Source organism: Larimichthys crocea, chromosome II (genome assembly GCF_000972845.2).
Source record: "Larimichthys crocea isolate SSNF chromosome II, L_crocea_2.0, whole genome shotgun sequence".
Taxonomy (NCBI): Eukaryota; Metazoa; Chordata; class Actinopteri; family Sciaenidae; genus Larimichthys; species Larimichthys crocea.
Window position 1 is genome coordinate 7,969,155 of NC_040012.1, and position 19,147 is coordinate 7,988,301.

The 19,147-nt window shown below is 42.4% G+C and overlaps 1 protein-coding gene across 1 annotated transcript in view; it reads right to left on the minus strand.

The window, feature by feature from the left end:
* Positions 1-513: 513 nt before the first annotated feature.
* mtcl1 (microtubule crosslinking factor 1) overlaps positions 514-19,147 on the minus strand; it is an 82,450-nt gene continuing 63,816 nt past the window's right edge. The window contains exons 10-16 of the mRNA XM_019268904.2: positions 18,400-18,567; positions 15,359-15,631; positions 14,115-14,459; positions 13,839-13,915; positions 11,817-13,386; positions 3,469-3,495; positions 514-1,883 (exon numbers count right to left, since the gene is read on the minus strand). Coding sequence (XP_019124449.2) covers positions 1,677-1,883; positions 3,469-3,495; positions 11,817-13,386; positions 13,839-13,915; positions 14,115-14,459; positions 15,359-15,631; positions 18,400-18,567 — 2,667 coding nt within the window. The 3' untranslated portion in view covers positions 514-1,676. The remainder of the gene's footprint in view (positions 1,884-3,468; positions 3,496-11,816; positions 13,387-13,838; positions 13,916-14,114; positions 14,460-15,358; positions 15,632-18,399; positions 18,568-19,147) is intronic.

A 19,147-nucleotide genomic window follows, 5' to 3' on the forward strand; every position in this document is an offset into this window, starting at 1 on the left:
TCATAAAAATATAATAATATAATAAATATGAAGTTGAGAGGCACTTTTGGCATGTTCACACTGGATTCATTTCACAGCTGCAGAGTTTGCTGCTTCATTGGTCACATCATTAGTGAAACACTTGAATATAACAGAGCCACTGGTAATGTTATTAGTCGGCTGTGAAAAGATGTTTCAGAGACGTCAAAATGTTGGAATATAAAACCAATAAACTAATATAATAGACAGACTAAGGCCGAGAAAAAATAAGCCCTGAGTCTGGGTGTTTATATTACGGGTCTGTATCTGGCGTGCCAGGCTGAATATCACGTGTAAAGGTGGCACATGTATGAAGAAAGAGGATTTAACTTCCAGGAAGACACAATCTTCTTCTTCGCATTCTCTCTGTATATGAGCCATAATCCTGTAATCTACACACACACGCACAGGTCTAATGAAAGCGCGTATAATCTACCATGAGCTGCACCTAAAACTTTATCGTGGAGATAAATCATGACACAGAGGAGGAGGAGGTCTTGTAAATACACATTCATGTTTATTACCATTTACTATTTACATAAGACTATAGATCGTTAGACTTTTTTTTGACGTAGACTTTTCGTTTAAAACATTCATAGTTTTTTGTTTTATTTTCACAATCCATTTTTGTTCCTGTCAAAAGAAAACAAAAATTCATATCCAATAGTAACAACTGTACAAAGACAGCCTGGTAGGTACAATAATTTACTTAAAAATTCTTATTTTAGTCAATGCAAATCATGTGACAACAAAAAAACAACAGCTCAAGAGTTCCCATCACGACATTATTTTGTTTCTTTTCCCCCCCGACAGCGGAGCCGAGTGATCACAAATGACTAGAACTCGTATGTACATGCACTAAAGTGCTAAAGTGTTCAAAAGGCATGCAAATATTTGACTGATATTTGTACTAACTGCCTTCCAAATATGCATAAGGTTATTCAGTTTGTTGTCACCCATCTTCTACACGTCACGGAGCCAGACATTCATCTCAACGTAAAAATAAATTACATTAGCATCAGAAATGACATCATGTGTCTCCGCTTCAGACCCGATGAAGCAGAAGTTTTTTTTTTGTTTGTTTGTTTGTTTGCTTGTGTGTCGTCGTTCCTCTCCTCGAAACCGAACAAGAAAAAGTAAAGCTTCAAAGACCGGCAACGCAAAAAAGAAAAAAAATATGGTTGTTTTAACTGAAAAGAAAATTAGCTTGAATTTGAACATAAAAGACGTTTTATGTAGAAAAATAAAAGTGTAAACAGATGAGAACAAAATGGTGTAAACTTCATACAAATGCAACAGCTCACCTACAGTGTTCACCTGAAAAAAGGTCAGATTTGTGACTAAAATATACATATATGTATTAAATACATATATACACACATGTGGGGTGATGAGTAACTCAAGTGTGTGCAGGCACCTCTTATGGAAATGTAGTTTTATGTCTTTTTCTGATATTACAGTACATTCCAGGTTCTTCTAAACTGAAGTTCTGGTTCCTCAATGGTCAGCTGGTGCTACTAGGTGGATCGCGACCCTTCCCCCCCTTTCAGGCTCCGTCTCGTGGGAGTCTCTTGATTTTTCTGGGGGGTTTGTGAGGTACTGGGTCTTTTAGGCTGAGGTGGAGGAGGAGGAAGGCGAGAGGAGGTAAGAGGACGGCCTCACACTGGCTCCTCACCCTCCATCATGATGGTCTTCCGGTGTCCTGGCGGCGGGAAGGTGAACCTCCTCTTCGAGCCCTCGCTCCACTTGGGGGAGGAGGAAGGGGAATGGGCGGCCCAGCGCGAGGGGGGGCGGCGGTTGGCCGGGCGGGCCGGTCTCAGGAAGCGGGAGTCCAAGGGTGGAGCCACCGGAGAGCGAGGCAGGTCCTGCCAATGACAAGGAGCCGTCAGAGAGAGCGGGAGGACAACAACGAAGGCGTCTGCGGCTCGATGGCGCCAAAAGAAACAGGAGGTGAACAGATTCAAACTGAAGTGAAAGGCAGAATGAGCAGGGGAAGATGAATAAATGAAGTTTACATAAAAATATGTGATTAATCTTCAACTTTAGACAAGAAGGAGTGAGATGTGTCAAAAAGAAGACGTCAAGCATCATTTCAAACTTAAGCTGTGTCTCAATTCACGTACTTCCACAATTCCACTTGATATTTCGAGGACATGAGAGTGTTCGCGCTGTCAAGTTCGGCACGTATTATGCTGCGTATTTTGTGTGGCAGTTGCTCAGTATGGTTCTGGATAAAGCTTCTAAAAAAATGTGTTTGTGGTGAATATTTTTGATGGGTTAGTCTGCTGGGTGCAGCAGTAACAGGAACACGACTGACGGATTAATTACTTTGGTGCTGACACATTATCTTTTAAAAGTCGCTGCCAAACAGGGATCAGATTTTTAGTCAGTATATTTTGAGTAATTAAGATTAATAAAGAACAATATTTTTTGTTTTTGTTTTATTATAGTAACTGGATAAACGTCTTTGCAGTTTGTGTTTTTGGGTTAGTTGAACTTTTCACCCTGGAGTCGCCATCGTCTCTGAAGTCTTTGCTATGAATACTGCAATATACAAATATAAGTTGTACACGTGTTTTATATTTATATCTTGGCAGTCAAATGTCGGTAACAATGCTCCACACGATTGTATTTCAGCGAGTTGTGTTTGCTGTTTTGCAGATCTTTATTCCGGAAGATTTGGCTGATACCTACTCCCAGGTAACAAATAAATCAGAGAACGCTCAGCAGTGTTGTAGTACTCAAGAGTACCACACTTTACCCTGAGAGTTTTGATGAATATTTGCTACCTGAGTATATTTTGGTCTTGACTCGGTCTTGCAACATCTTGGTCTTGACTTGGTCTCAACCCCTCCAAGTCTTGGTCTTGTCTTAGTCTCTGGTCTTTAGATGGTCTTAAACACAACACTGACTTCTAGTAAATACACAACAGCTGTACTTAGATTGACACAACACTACTCTGCTGGAATCAGCGCACTACAACAGGAAGTACACAGTGCACTACAAAGACGTGTACTAATGGAAGTATCTGAACTGAGACACATCAGTTTTAGTTTTACAAGCTAATCCTGCAGTAGATCCTCATGAGGAGTGTGTCAAATGGCCAAAAGCTCCCTGACAAACAAGCTCAAGAATGTGGATACTGTATTTAAGGTAGACATCCAGATACTGAAGGGTAACTTTTGAGTCTGCAGTGCGTGATGCTCAAATGTATTTCTAATGTTCTGTTCCTCTTTATGTTTGTGAAAGAGAGACAGAAGATCAGAGGCGGCTTTAAGTAGATGTAGATGTGCTGACAGCCCGTATGAAGGGATGAAACAAATGGAACAACCATGGATGAGAGTGATGAAAAGCTCAAACAAAACCGACTTGAAGCTAAAGTAATGATGAAGCCTTGCAAATGCCACTGGCATTTTTAATTTCTCAGCCCCATCTACGACTGGAACTTACCATCTGCTCAGGTAAGCATGGGGTCAGCTAAACAGGTGGAGGCGTGCAATAATGAACAAACAAAAGAGTCATTTAGGATCACCTAGTTACTGCTGACACTAACATTTAAAGTATGGTTTGCACAAAAACTCAAGCGGTCCCCAATTTTAATGTAACCTTGACGGTGCTCAGTCACTGACAGATAAACACGCTCCGAAACCATGAACAGAACATGGAGATCATTTTAAAAGATCCCACGTTTAACAGATCACATCTTTGTAGCTGATTAACTGGCAAAACGTTGGAGTGAAATAAATGATATAACACAGAAATAATAGTGGGGAATGAGGCTTTAACGTCGTCAGACTTGTCAGAAAGCACCGATATATCCTACTTGACGTTTAGTCCTGGAAACCAAATAAACGTGGACGCCTCAAGCAAACGAGAGTCCCACGTTCAAAGTGATCAGACCCACATATCCATAGGCATAAAGTTGAGTGTTTTTGAGCCTCTCACATCCAACTCTGCAGTCATGCAGCCATCATGAGTTGCACAACATGTGAGTGTTTTCCCATCTCCATCATCTGTCCCACATGGTATGCGGTGAAACGTGAAGGAAGCGGCCTTTCCACGATAAAAATTCACAAACTACAGCCTCAAACATGGCCACACAGCTAAACCAACACTGCACACACACACACACACACACACACACACACACACTCACACACACAGGTGTGTAAGCTGCTTTAGCGCTGTTAAAGGACACTGTTGGAGTCAGATGAAGGACAAAGCTAACCTGATTTACATCCAAACATGGATGGTAGTGTGTTTAAATCAATTTATGATATATATGCGCGTAGGCTGTATGATGACGGAGACGTATAACACAGAATAATGCAAACACAGGAGGTTTATAAATGTAGTTCAAGGCTGCGTTTGCATATTTCTGCTGTGTATACACAGATTAATGTGGTTGAAATTACTTTTATACATCTGTCCCCTGGATGAAAAAGAAAAATTGAGGATAAAATCGTCATGTGGGTGAGTTTCTTTCCCCCTCTCAGATTGATGTCAGAGTGTGATTGGGTGAATGATCACACCGGGACATCACACCACTGGCCTGATTTATAAATAACTCATCTCCAGGCGTTAGATTTCGGCTGAAGGATGGTGGGACATTGAGCCCGCAAAGCAACAATCTAGTTCTGCTAAAAATACACGGTGGTGGTGTAGAAGTGGCGTGAGAGGATGAACTAAAGGAAAAATAAGTCAGATGGATGAATAGAGGGATCAACCAGAGAGTGATGCGTTACACGTCCTGCCAAACAGGCGGGAAAACAAGTCACGGAGACGGATGGGCGGCATCTCCATCAATAAATAATTTGTTTATGAACACAAGTGATGGATTGTGTACACACCGGAAATACAGACAAGTGGTTTGTTTAATGGGCGGCTTGTGGGTTAATACAAGATTCCCTATGCGATGCTAATACATCAGATCACACAACGCTACAGATCATGCACCAGTAACGTGTACAGGAAGTCAGTGTACAGGAACTGAAGACAGCAACAACTTCACAACAACCCTGACTTCTCAGTGAGTTCAACCTTAAAGGAGAAATCCACCCAAAAACACCTTGACGCTGTTAAAACAGATCGTGATTCCTGGACACATTTTGTCTTGTGTCTTTTTTCGTCGCCATGGATGTTGATGTCAGTGCCACAGAAAACAAATCTTCTGTTGATTAAGGAGCTTTATACATGACAAGTAAACAAATATAATGAAATGAAATCAATGAAAATCAAATGTCAGGTTTGGTGTCTCTGAAGTAAAGAGGTTTGTGAACGTTCTCAGTCATCATCGTCTTTCTTTGAGAAGGGTAAAGAAGATGTTTCACCTCTCATCCAAGAGGCTTCTTCAGTTCTGACTGGTGGTGAGATCAAGTATTTAGCCTTGGCGGTATCGTTGACCAGGCCATTGTTTCTACTTGGTTTGTTAGTGCTCGTTGTTGTTGTATCGACTGTCGCCCAAGTCATTACAGTCACCAGAAGTCCTGTCTGAACATCATTAACGCTCGGCCCCATGTGACCTCAACGACTGTCGTTCATTCGACCTCAGGTGATTTTACAAACTAGGACGACAGTCGTGACAACAACAAGGGAAACAATGGCCTGGTCAACGATACCGCCTAGGCTAAATAGCTGGATCTCCCCACCAGTCAGTCAGAACTGAAGAAGCCTCTTGATTTAGAGGTGAAACGTCTTCACAGATCTACAACCAACCAGGTTTAACCCTCCTGAAGTAAAGAGTTTCCTACTAGACCAGTGTTTCTCAATCCTGGTCCTCGGGGACCACTGCCCTGTATGTTTTAGATGTTTCCTCCTCCACCACACCTGATTCAAATGATCAGCCTGATAACAAGCCACTTATTTGAATCAGGTGTGTTGGAGCAGGAAACATCTAAAAAATGCAGGGCAGTGGTCCCCGACGACCACGATTGAGAAACACTGTTCTAGACCAACCAAATAATACAAGTAGAAAATCATCACCAAACTATTTTTCACTAACAGCACTAATATACTACACATTTGAATGTGCATTCCCTCAGAGCATTAGTTGTGTGCGCTGTGGTTGGGGGAGTTTATCAGGATGTAAAGTAACGTAGCAGCAGACTCTGTACAAGTGTCAGCAACAGAACGTTTTAAAGAGAAACTAATGGAGCTCATACGAGCTGTGGCTTTTCGTCTGTGATCTCATTAACAATAAACTTGCCAACTTGTTTAGTTATGCTTACACTGTGCAGAATTCAAAGCTCTCATCCATTTGCAGCCTAACAGACATATGAAATGTGTGAAATATGCTGCCAGCAACATTAATTACAAGGAGGCAAGTACATCTCAAAACCAGAACCAAGAGGACTGAATGTTATTTTTGGGAGGGTTCAGAGAGCAGCCACAATATCCATGTTTTAATATTGTTTGTCTTAAGCTTTAACAAAATAATACAACGCTTTGTGGTGGCGACTCTCAAACTTTAAATCGTCTTCCTAGAACCTGAACTCATCAACAAGAAGAGTTGTCAAGCAGTTCATAAAAAACTCTTTTGCTCCAGCTACCTACCACATAAAAATGTAAAACATTCAGACCACTGACAGTATAAAGAATGCACGTCGTATCCGTAGGTTTCTGCAGAGATGTGTTGAAATTCAGAATGTGGTACTCTGTCGCCTTTGTCGCATTCCTAATCTCGAAAACGCCTGTGGTGGGCTGACTGCTCAGACAAGCCACCTGTAAAGGCACCTGCTTGTCAATTAAAGTTTTGTAGCCAGCGTCAAGTGGATATTTGACATTTTTTAGCCCTTCTACATTGGCTTCACTTCACAGCCACGGAGGTTGCAGCTTGGGGTTGAGCTTTATAGGCGCTGGTAGATGGATCTTGTTTCTTTTGTACTGAGCTACGCTAACTGTTTACTGGCTCCAGCTTCATATTTACAGTATAGTTTTGAGAGTGATATTGATTTTCTTATCTAACTTTTAACATGAGGGCTTATGGAGACTGGCTTGTTCTGTAGCCAGCGTCAAGTGGATGTTTGAGGAACTGCAGTTTTAAATAAATATCCGACATAAATATGACTCAGGCTATATTATTGCAGGTATATTGGCATCTATATGAAGGTTATCTAATATTTTGTTCAGGAGAAACAGAAAACTAAACTCTTGCACTCGTCATAAAGATGCACTGACAGGTTGTAATGTGTTGTGTAACAGTGTAAGAGTGTCTGATGGTGGATTTTTCCTTTAAGCATGCAAAACAGACCCGAGTAACCAGTTAATATCCACCAGGCATCAAACACAACCCCCGACAGGTGACAGTAGTATAGAAAGTGATGAGTGTTAGCAGCTGTCTTCTTCAGTTAGTCTTTGAAGGACTTGTTAGTGTGAGAGGAAATGGCCAAAGGGGGGAAACTGTAGGAGGGAAAGAAAACACTGTATGGACAAAAAAGGGTGAAAAAAGTAAAACATCACAAGAAAACATCACAGTCCATCCAGTCGCACACATGGTGACACAAAGAGGAGGACCTGGTAGAAACACAGTGTTAGAATAATCCAGATAAAGCCGTACGGGGGTCCCAAAAGACAACAAACAACCTGCGCTGAGGAGTGTGTGAAACGTCCAAAAGAGTCGTCCGGTTTTGAGTCATGTTTACTGGTTCACATTTTGATTATGTGATCAGTAATCAAAACACAATCTGATGACTCTTTGAGTCACATGAGTTTGTTTTAAAGGACCATACCAGCGAGTTTTGCACGATCTATTGCATCAATGGCAAATCAGATATATTTTATATTATTATTATTATTATTATTATTATCATCGCCAAACCGGTTTAATTCCTTTTCTGTATGATATGACAATCAACTTGCTGAAACTTGCTACTAGCAGGAATATTCTAGTGATTTACAGGAAGCTCAGACTCACTTTATTGTTCGTTTTCATGTATAGTTTGTATCTAAGTGCCATCTTTAATTGGTTAACGTTAGCTAGTAATAAATATTTACACCTCACGTTAGCTATGTTTTTTGATCAACTATGTATCTATATTAGTTTAGTTACAATAATTATTAGTTTACTTAATCTATTCTCAGTTTTCTTGGCTAACATTAGCTCATTCGAACATGTTTTATTGGAATTACTTTTACAAACATGACAGCCGTGTCTGAAATACGTTAGCTAGTAAGGTCAACTAGCTAACGTCAACAGTACTGTATCTAAGTGCCATCTTTAATTGGTTAACGTTAGCTAGTAATAAACATTTACACCTCAGATCAACACTAGCTGTCTAACATCAACGTTAGCTATGTTTTTTGATCAACTATGTATCTATATTAGTTTAGTTACAATAATTATTAGTTTACTTAATCTATTCTCAGTTTTCTTGGCTAACATTAGCTCATTCGAACATGTTTTATTGGAATTACTTTTACAAACATGACAGCCGTGTCTGAAATACGTTAGCTAGTAAGGTCAACTAGCTAACGTCAACAGTACTGTATCTAAGTGCCATCTTTAATTGGTTAACGTTAGCTAGTAATAAACATTTACACCTCAGATCAACACTAGCTGTCTAACATCAACGTTAGCTATGTTTTTTCATCAACTATGTATCTATATTAGTTTAGTTACAATAATTATTAGTTTAATGTATTCTCAGTTTTCTCGGCTAACATTAGCTCATTCGAACACGTTTAACGTTAGCTAGTAAGGTCAACACCGCCTAGCTAACGTCAACAGTAACTATGTTTTTTTTTTATATATCTATCAATTATTACTATCAATTCAAAATAATTTAGTTACCATACATATTTAATCTAAGCAGACTCTCACACTTAAAAAAAAGTATTTCTGGCAATTATTCAATTACATATAAAATTTTCATCCATTTGAATTACATGGTCTTAATATAAATTCACTGACAAACTTGATGTGAAGCAAGTAATAAGATTAATGTAATAGTACTAATAAACTCAAAATGACTGCATTCACAAATTGGCTTTATTAATATTGAAAGCATAAAATTGGTTAATGCTACACTACTGTGTAGTGGAAGCACATTGAGTTTATAAGTACTATTACATAAATTTTATTACTTGCTTTACATGAAGTTAATTTATATTAAACCTATGCCATTCAAATGGATGGAAATTTTATATGTAACTGAAACGCATAAGTCCTGCATTTTGGCCAATGTCAGCAGCCTACGTTAGGTAGCAGTCAGCCAAGCATACTGGCCAAACTCAAAGTTAACTAAGTTCTTAACTCAACTCTAAAACTGTCTAATTAAAAGCGAGTTTAATGATTTTAGACGCAGCATATAATTTATTAATAAAATAAGTTGTGAGTTTGCTGTAACTGCTTACACATCTCGTGCTAGCTGAAGTTGATTTTCATACCATATTTTCAATCCATACTTTCTTTGGATCATTAAATTTAGACCTAATAGTCTATAAATGTGTGGTATGGTTTTGGAAAACAGTGATTTATGGTTAATGGACTAAAACATGCAAAAACACCATTATGGTCCTTTAAAAAAAACAAACAGATGATCTATACCAAAGAAAACTGAGCATGCGTGCATTAACACGAGGAAACAGATGGATGGCCGTCGCACAACTTTCGACACCACTCCGATGGCTTCACACACTGTCACTCTGCTGTCCTGTGAAGCATGCATTAATGAAGAGGGTGAGGAGGAGGAGGAGGAGGAGGAGGAGGTGGGTAGGGGGTCTGCAGGGCGTGAGGTGAGAGGTCCATGTGGCTGGTGAACCCACCGCCAAAGGTCGTAGAGGAAGAGGAGGAGGAAGAGGAACTTACATCACGGAGACAAGCAGAGTTAGAGTCCCCAAGGAGTTGTTAGTATGACAGTGTGGTTCTGGATCAGAGCACAGCGGACAGGGAGGAGGAGGGAGAGAGAGGGGAGAGGAGGAGGAGGGAAGATAGAGCGGGAAATGTTAATCGGTAAAATCGGGCAAAGAGGAAAAAATAAGTCTGGCATATCAAAAGGCAGAGAGGTTGATCAGGAGAAACAAGGTGGCTGATTTCAGCTTGCAGACCACACAGACAGCAGTAAAAACACACACCCATTCACTTTAGACCTGGAAAAACCACAAAGGAGGGGACGGGTTGACCTTGATGCAGTCGGACAGTGTTGGTGATTCAATATGAGCGACCAAACCGGGGCTGGGTGATACTATATAAAGTTTCATCTACAAGAAGAGGCTTTCCAACACTGTTTCTAACTGTTGCTAACACACTTCAGCGTGATGAAATACTTTGATTTAAGGTCAGTATTTCATTTATTGTATCGCTGAAATGTAAAAAAAAGCACAGCCCTGATCTTGTCTGAATGTTTTTGTATTTTTTTAGACAATTAAATAATCTGTCGCCGTATTTCATTGAGATAACTAAAAGCTAAAATTCAAGTATGTATATTTCGCCTAATGATGGTTTCTTCTAGAAAATTTGCTGTTTTATGACACACGTCTTTAGAGCTTTAGTCGATTCATTAAATTGAAACTAAAAAATCAGTTGAAAGCTATTTTAAATAAATGTTCAATAAATCAAATAATTGATCAAAAATCTATCTTAAATATGAGAATTTGCTGCTTGCCTCTGTTTTATATCATTGAATATCTTTCAGTTATTTAATATTTAATTAAGACAAAACACAATGTGTTGAGCTCTACAACATTCAGACACTAAACTACTGAACAAATAATTGAAACTAATCATGACTTGCAGCTTTAACTCACTGCTGACATGTTGAAGTACACATAAAACTATCGCGATACTAAATTACGTGCAGCGTGAATTGTGACAAAGTAACGATGTTCTTTGATGGCAATGGCGATGTTTCCCCCCGCCAAAAGGATTACATGATCCATATCGAGGTCTGTATAATCAGGATGTCGCGGTCACAATCCATTATTTTGCTCCGATTGTTCCATAAAATCATAAATATCAGACTCTAATCCGTCTGTTCTGCAGATCAGCTGATTGTTCGTGGACATACTGGTCGCCATATGTGGGATTATGTTGCTCACTGTTCATGTTGTGCTTTCAGATACACAGTCTGTCTTTGGCACTTTAATACTGCGTGACCTACTTTTTGTTATAATCGTCCAAATAAGAGGCGCACATACAGGAAACTGGATGATATTTTTCTTTCTGTTTCATCACTTGAACTTTTTCCCTCAGGTCAGCTGAATGGGTGGTGGTAAAGAAGCCCGACCGATGTGTCAGAGCGCTGATTTCATAGAGTGAAATTAGCACTTTCCTTTGATTTATCATTTAAAATTCTGGTTTTTACTTTTTAATCTGAAGAGTGCCGATAATGATGACTCATGTACCACTTAGATCATTACTGCGAGATCATTAATTTCTCCAGTTATCTGACACATAAATCGGGTTTTTTCGGTCGGGCCTCGGTGGTAATTGATGCAAAGAAATAAAAAAAAGCCACGCTATAACGAAGTCACTACAGTGAAGAAGAAGAAACATACAGAAGAAGAAGAAACCTTAAAGAGTGTCTACATACAGCAACGAAGGAAAGCTCAGTAATATTGAAGAGGGTCGAATATTTTGACATTACCATTGCATCAGTCAGTGCTTTCGATCTGAGAAAAAAGCATTAACATTTTAGTGATATTATAGTCGATTAGCTTTTTCTCTGATTAACCACAGATGCTTTAGTCTTCAACCATTACAAGGACAATCCAAGGCAAAGTCATAAATATCTCTGCGTCATAAAACATGGACCCCAGATCAAATGAATGAAGCGTTGAATCCAGTGCGCTTGCATATTTACCTCCATACATCCAGACTGTCCTCTGTCTGAGTCGGCCTGCCTGCTGCTGTCTCTGCTGTGGCTGCTCTGTCCTCCAGCCTGCAGCCTCCTCTCCTCTCTAAAGCTCTGCTCCTGCAGCTTCTTATTTAGGATGCGGGCTGTGTTTTCAGCCAGCGTGTAGCCCGGCGGGGCTGACAGGTCCTGCCGTATGCTCACCACCTCTGGGTTTTTGTCCCCCTGCGTCTCCACTATCAGCTGCACGGGGCTGGGCGAGCGTCCGCGAGCAGTCCGCAGGCACTCCTGCGCGTTCCTGGTGTCCGTGGCGAGAGCCCCTTGAGCGGGGCCGGGCTCTGATTGAGTGGTTGGGCGAGAGCGACTGGGGGACTTGTTGAACTTCTGCATGTCGTAAGCCACTGGGGTGTGGTCGATGATGTTGAAGAGGCTTGAGAGGCCGTCGTTGATGGTGGTGTGGACAGGGCTGTCGCGAGTGGTGGTGGAGCGGGCCCACGCCGACTCGTTGTTGCCCTTCTGCGGCGTGGTGGGGGTGGGAGCGCGGCTCGTGTTGGGGAGCTCAGCCTTGTTGGAGGTGGACAGTTTGCGCTGAAGCTTGGGCGAGCCGTACTTTGGTGAGCAGCAGGGTCGCTCGAACTTGCTCTGGACGACCGGAGAGTACTGCACCTTCCTCAGGCTGCGTGATGGGGAAGATATAGGCGTGCCACTGCCTTTCGGGGTGAGGCAGCGGTGCGGGCTGCTGGTCAGGTTCCTCAGCAGGTCCGTTTGGAGACCCACACTGATAGTCTGCGTGGTCTGAGTGCCTCTTGTGGTGAATCCGTTGGTCTGGCAGGCGGTATCCCGGAAGATGGGCCCTGGCGGAGAGCGGATAGCGTTCCTCACGGAGATCGCCACCTCCTTCATGTCGTCGCTCAAGTTTCTGGAGAGCTGAAGCTCCAAAGAGGAGGTGTAACCCACTGTGGGGCAGATAGGAGACTGACTAGGAGAAGTCCTCAATCCCCCAGCCTCCAGAAGCCCACATGCCCACCTCCCACTGCTAAAAACCTCATCTGACCCGCTTGCTCCCACCCCAGCCTCTCCTCCGCCCCTGGCTTTGGTCCCTTTGGTGTACAGGAAGTCCGGGTCTTGGGCAGTAGGACGCTCAGCTGCCCCAGATCTGGTGGGGCTGTGGAGGATGTGAACCCCACAGTGTTCCACTCCCACCCCTGCTGCCCCTGCTCCGTTGCCCCTCAGCGGGGACTTGTGGCAGTGCTCAGGGCTGCTCAGGGTGCTGGTGGTCAGGGTGGCGCTGGTGGTGAGGAACCATGAGGCTGGCTGGAATGGATCGAGAACGGAGTCCCCTCCCCGGGCCTCGTGGGTTTTGTCCGTCCACACATCGCGGACGGGACCCGGGACAGAGGTGGATGATGGGAAGTCCCAGCCCTTATTGTTGAACTCCTCAATGTACTTGAGGTCGTCCGGGGACAGAGGAGGGGTGACATCGTCTTGGCCCTGATCACCGTGACGAGTCTTGTCCGGGAGGAACGGCGAGCTGTCCATTAACCGCTGGAAGTCGCTCATGGAGCACACTGACTTGGCTCTGCACACAAACACACAGTTCATCAACATTAACTTCGGCTCAGACACAATCTCATCTCTTTTAAATTCCCACGGCAGAAAATGATCCTAAATATGTGTGCTTGTTTGTTTTTTAATTAAACTTAATTCAGTGTTTTAAAACTGAATTATTCAGCAGCACAGCGAGTTGGATCACTTTCTCTCCATGAGAGAAACTTTCAAATAAAAAATCACCGCGGGGAAACTCAGTGTCACTTCAAGTAACAGTCAATGGCATCAACAGCCGATCTCCGGAGAGATCAATGTGTACGTATAAGCAACAAAACTGAATCAGGAGGCTGAATAATCCGCAGCCAGTGAGACCTGTCCTCCGCGATGAATTCACTCTTGACGTCTATGAAAATTCATCAGTTTTTAAAGAATCACTCGACAGTTAAAACTTTTCTTTGAACTCAGTTTGACTTGAGGGGTTACCTGAGCAGACTCCCACCGCCCATCTCCTCCTCTGGGTAATCAGGATCGCCTTCTCTCTCCGAAATCTCATTCAGAGCCTGAAACAGAAACAACAATGACGGAGTTCATCTGGTGAAGGGTTCAGTGCAAGACAGTAGCTCAAATCTACAACAAATTATTAGACAAATTAGACTTAGATGCCATCTGTTAAGTTCTAGTTTCTTTATTTCCTTTCCCCTTTTGTGCAACAAACCCATTTCGTAAAGCTCCTTGGAGCAGACTGGTTTTAAGTCTCACCTCCTTCATGCAGGGGAACCTCTTCTCGCTCTCCAGTCTGGAGGGCGGTGGTGGGACCTCCAGGCCGCTGAGGGGATCCAGAGACAGCGCGTCCAGGAACAGGTTCTCCGTCGGGCCTTTCAGCCTCATCGCAGCGCCCTGCTCCTCCAGCATGGCCTCAGAGTCAGAGTGGGAGCGCGTGGGCGGGACGGGGACAGGGGTGGACGTACATGGGGAGCGTGGAGAGCGAGGTGACCGCGGGGCGCTGCAGGGACTGTCCTGAGGGGAAAACACACCTCGGTGGGCCAAGCTGCCATCTTTGACGTCGATGCCCTCGTCTTGCCGGGTGTTCAGCTCCCTCTGCAGCTGCACAAAGAATCACACACAAGTATGAGGTGATCAGTATGATAGTATTTACAGTCCAATTGAGGGTGACTTTTATAGAACTCAGCAACTCAAATTATATTAAGACTTAAAGTTAGGCATAATTAACAGCATGGACGCTTTGATTGACAGATAGGTGCAGTTACAAGTGGCTTGTTTAAGCGATTTTTAGATTAGAGTTATACAAGCGAGGCTCTCCATTAAATATAACAAACTGTTCTTCCACTTCCTCGACTGTGATTCACTGAGTAATCCACCTGCAACATTCAGACTTAGGTTCCTCCCTTCAGGTGTCGAGGTTAAAGCAGAGCAGCCACATCACTCATTCACTTTGATGCTGCCCGTTCAGTCCGAACATCGCTGAATAATGCATCTCTCTGCTTCCTGCTCTGCGGTGCATCAGCAGATTTTTGTTTTTATTTTTTTTGGAGAGTGTGTTCCCGTTGTTAGTATTCCAGTCCCTGCTTCATATGTTAATACTCTTACTCTCATATTAACGAGCGCTACCTCCCGTCCTGAATATCACACACAGGCGAGGCGGAACGCTGCAGTTCGTCTAATGAAATCTCACAAAGGACATCAATTATTCAGTAATCCTCAGTATTTTTTTTATCGCCTTCGGTGCTTTGTCACCATTTCTCATATCTGCTTAGCAAGAGAAGGCTTCTGGTGTGTTTTTCTAGTTCTAGCAGTTTAAAGTGGTTTCATATACTGCAGCCACGGCTTATTTTTTAACATTTATTGATCTGTTTATTGTGTTTCCATTAGATTATTTTAAAGAAAATGTTAAAATAGTTTTAAAACGAGGAAGAGGAAGATCATGTGGAACTATCAAAGGCTTCAGAGCTGCTACTAAATGGACCCCCATCTCGCCTCCTCACCCTCTCCATCTTGCGATGGAGCTCCCTTATGCTGCCGTCCCACTCCTGCCGCTCCCGGTCGAAGCGCTCCAGCAGTTCGGCCCTCTCTCGGCCCCACCTCATCTCTCCGTGCTGCAGCTTCCAGCGGAGGTCCAGCGAGGTGTTGTGGCTCTCGGCCAGAAGACGCTGGTGCTCCTCACGCTCCTGATTTAAGGCCCACTCAGGATCTCTGGTCAGTTCTCCTTCATCTCCCTGCGCTTCTCCTCGGACCTTACTTTGCGCCTCCTCCTCCAACTGGACAAAGAGCAAAGACACAAGGATGTTGGGCTGATTACTCTACTGCATATGTGGAAAGAAATCATGAAGAAAAGGATTATTAGGGGATACCGCAATAACTTCTTTTGGCAGAAGAGACAGAGGAAAAAGTCCCTGTGAAAGCTGTTTCGTTGATTAATCACATTAACAAGGACACTAGATAGATGTTGCTGCTGCTTCTATTCACCCTTATTTGTTTGTATGTGGGTATAATCTTCAAGAGCTGGGCAAATAAACCCCAAACTACGTGCACAATGCTGAAGGTATATAAGAAAATATGTTTGGATGAACCCGTGATTTAACTTGAAAGCACAAAAATGTTTAAAAGAAAGAAAAAAGATGACAGTAATCAGACGAGAGACTACAAATAACTTGTTTTTGTTGCCCCCTTCTATAAATCAATATGTCTGGTGGTGAGATGCCTCATTTCTCAGAGTCTGGTAAAAGTCTAAAATACTGTACATGACATACGGATAAACAATCTTTCGCTCTTTTGATCTTCAGTTTTTGATCTGTTTTTCTTCAGTCTTTGAGTTTAATAAAATAAAACAATGAAAACAGTAAATGAAGCTCATTAAAGCGAGTGAATAAAAATGTGTAGCTTTTTATGTGTAGCCCTGAATTAACACAATTTATGAAGAAGATAGAGATGAAACATCTCACAACAGCTGAAGTAAATATAAAGAGGACGACGCTGAGGCTCCGTTCAGATTTCACACATCTGTTACTTAAACTTGACTTCCTGGGTTTCATTTCAGCAGCACAGACCTCTGCATTGTTTTAACACGAGGCTGTTTTCAGGATTTGTTTTGTAGCTGACAGCGACGCACACTTCAGAATTGATCGAGGGCTCCCAAATTTATATTTCAGACCACTCCCTTGAACATGGGGGGGTTGAACATGAACTGAGGACTCAGATTAACTGCAGAAATCTTCAAAGCTGCACAGCGACAGAGACTTTTCCGGGCAAGGCAGAGCTTTGTAATCTTCAGATGGGGCTTTCAACCCTAAACATAAAAGGTACAAACCAGTCTAGAGCCGTGTGAAGAGCAAGTCGAGGCTGTCTTTAAACATCGGCTTACATAACTCTCATTCACATCTTGTCTTGTAGACTTTTTACACGGGCTTTTAAAACTGTCTGAGCACACACCGGAGAGGATAACATGTACAGTAAAGTCTGCTGACGGAGGCAAAGATGTAAGACATTATAAATATAGACAGTTATTTAGGAGATTTCGCACCGTGCCAGAGACCAGAGTATGAAACACGAGCCAGTCAGAGCTACGATATTAATATCTGCTAACAGTGACTCAAAAAGTAGCTACCACTTTCAGTATATCCACATATAAATACACAAGTGAGGGTAATTTCCAGTCCTGCTCGGCTCTACTGGGCTGTGTAATAATAATGAGTAAAAAAAAAATAAAAAAAAATCAGCAGTTCAGGGGCATATTTCTGAAGTCTTAATCAGAACGAAGCACAGCGGAGCAAGACAAGAATTCAACATTGTGTTATCGGACGAAACTAAGCAAATTAGTTCACGTCGAAGCCCCGAGGGACCTCTGCGCCGTGCAGGGATATGAACCATGTACTAGCTGTACAGATTAACAGTGTGAGACCTATAACTCCTTTTCCAGAGCTGTAGTTCATCAGATAAAGGTCAGGTCAAGAAAACAACACGGTCAATATCATCAAACTGGCTACCTGTCCTGATTGTGCTCTGACACAGCAGACAATGAGGCTCCGACTGTGATATCCATCTGTACCACAAAGCAACATTTATTCAATACCCCTCTGTACCTCTCCTACAAATTCACCTCCTGTCACCGCTAATTTGATTTTTTTTTTGTGCTGGGCAGTAGTAATACATAGAAACAGTCGATACCTTCGATGGTATTTAAAATCTAAAGCCACTACGTCAAGAACACAGATGACAAAATGGATGTCACCCACAGGTTCCTGAAGAGAGTGAAGTGAAGAAGTGTGCGGCCTGTAACGGCATCCACCTGTCAGTAAAGTGGCCACGCTCTTAATTCTGCTTAACTTTAAGCCTTAATATAATTTGAACAGGTGAGTTCTATAAAAATTCACCCTCAGTACAATCACAGACTTTGAGCTTCAAAACCGCTCCTTGGAAACCTGTCACGTATACGCTGTCCAGTCTTTATATTATTATTACTGTAATTACAAATTTAAAGATTTTTGATATTGACACAAAAACCAGCTCAGCTCTCGTGTGTTCATATCAGCTAAGATGAACGTCCTAATCGAAGTATTTACGCTCCCATTAGGGATTTAAGAGTTCAGTTAGAAACACTCAAGAGGCAAATCAAACAATTAGGCACAGCGCTGAATAAATTAGTTTACACAATGACAAAATATTCCCATTACATAGTGCCAAGCAAGTGATTTATCATTTCTTTTGCTGTGTTGGACGCTGTCCTTAATTTAATTGTTGATTATAAATTGGATTCTGTCCATTTTGTCACTTGTGATATGGATTAGGACTTTGTTTCAATGCTGCTCTCAGAATGACGCTGATCGGCCCAAGAGATTTGGCTAAAACGACAAAGGCTGACAAAGATTTGTTGTTGTCGACTTGTTATCGTCTTGCCCTGTGTGGGATTTCATCCATGGAGCGGGCAACATGTTTACTGTCGCCTTGCTGCTTACTGAATGCACCGCTAGTTTTCTACACCAGATTGTGTCCTTTCCCTTTAAGGTGGGCGCTGAGACGCCATCTGTACCTGGGCGACCTGGCACTTCATCTCTGCCCACTTGACCTCCCAAGCGGCTTTGTCATTGGCGTAGGACTGCTGCAGTTGGCATCGTCGCGTCTCCTCCTCCTGCAGCTCCTCCCGAAACTCCTCCAGCAGCGTCCGCACGGCCTGCAGCACCTGACGGTTCTCGCCAAACTGCACAGAGGGGATTCAGACAAGAGAAGAAGATCACAGTTTAGTTAATCCAGCACGCTCAGACACACATGAATATGGCAAGTTCAGCGAGTTCTTTCCTTATCTTGATGTCTCTTGTTTTTATCTGGGCCTGTGTCCTTTGTTTCTCTAAAGCACTTTGGGACAAACCTGCTTTGTAAGTGCTTTTTAAATCAATTTGACTTCCGCTTCTTCATTCTGTTTCCATCTGTGTCTTTGTCCTCCTTTTAAAATAAAAAAAATCCTCGTCCTTTGGTGTCTACCCTTTCTTAACTGCTGGAATTAAAGCAACATTGTGCAACTTTTCTACCGTTAAATAACAGATTTTAAATCATTTTGATGCTCCACTGATGCATAATCAGGTGAATGTTGTCTCTGTCATTCGTACACATGTTTCTGTACTATGTAACTAGGTCACACACCACCAACTCTTTCACTGGTTTTGGTGAAACTGGATCATGTTTTACGGACTCTCTGTGATTTACGGAGTTTCCTGATGGAAACTGCGGTGAGCTGTAGCTGCTGTTAGCTCATGTTAGCTCTTTTTTTTTTTTGCTGGGCT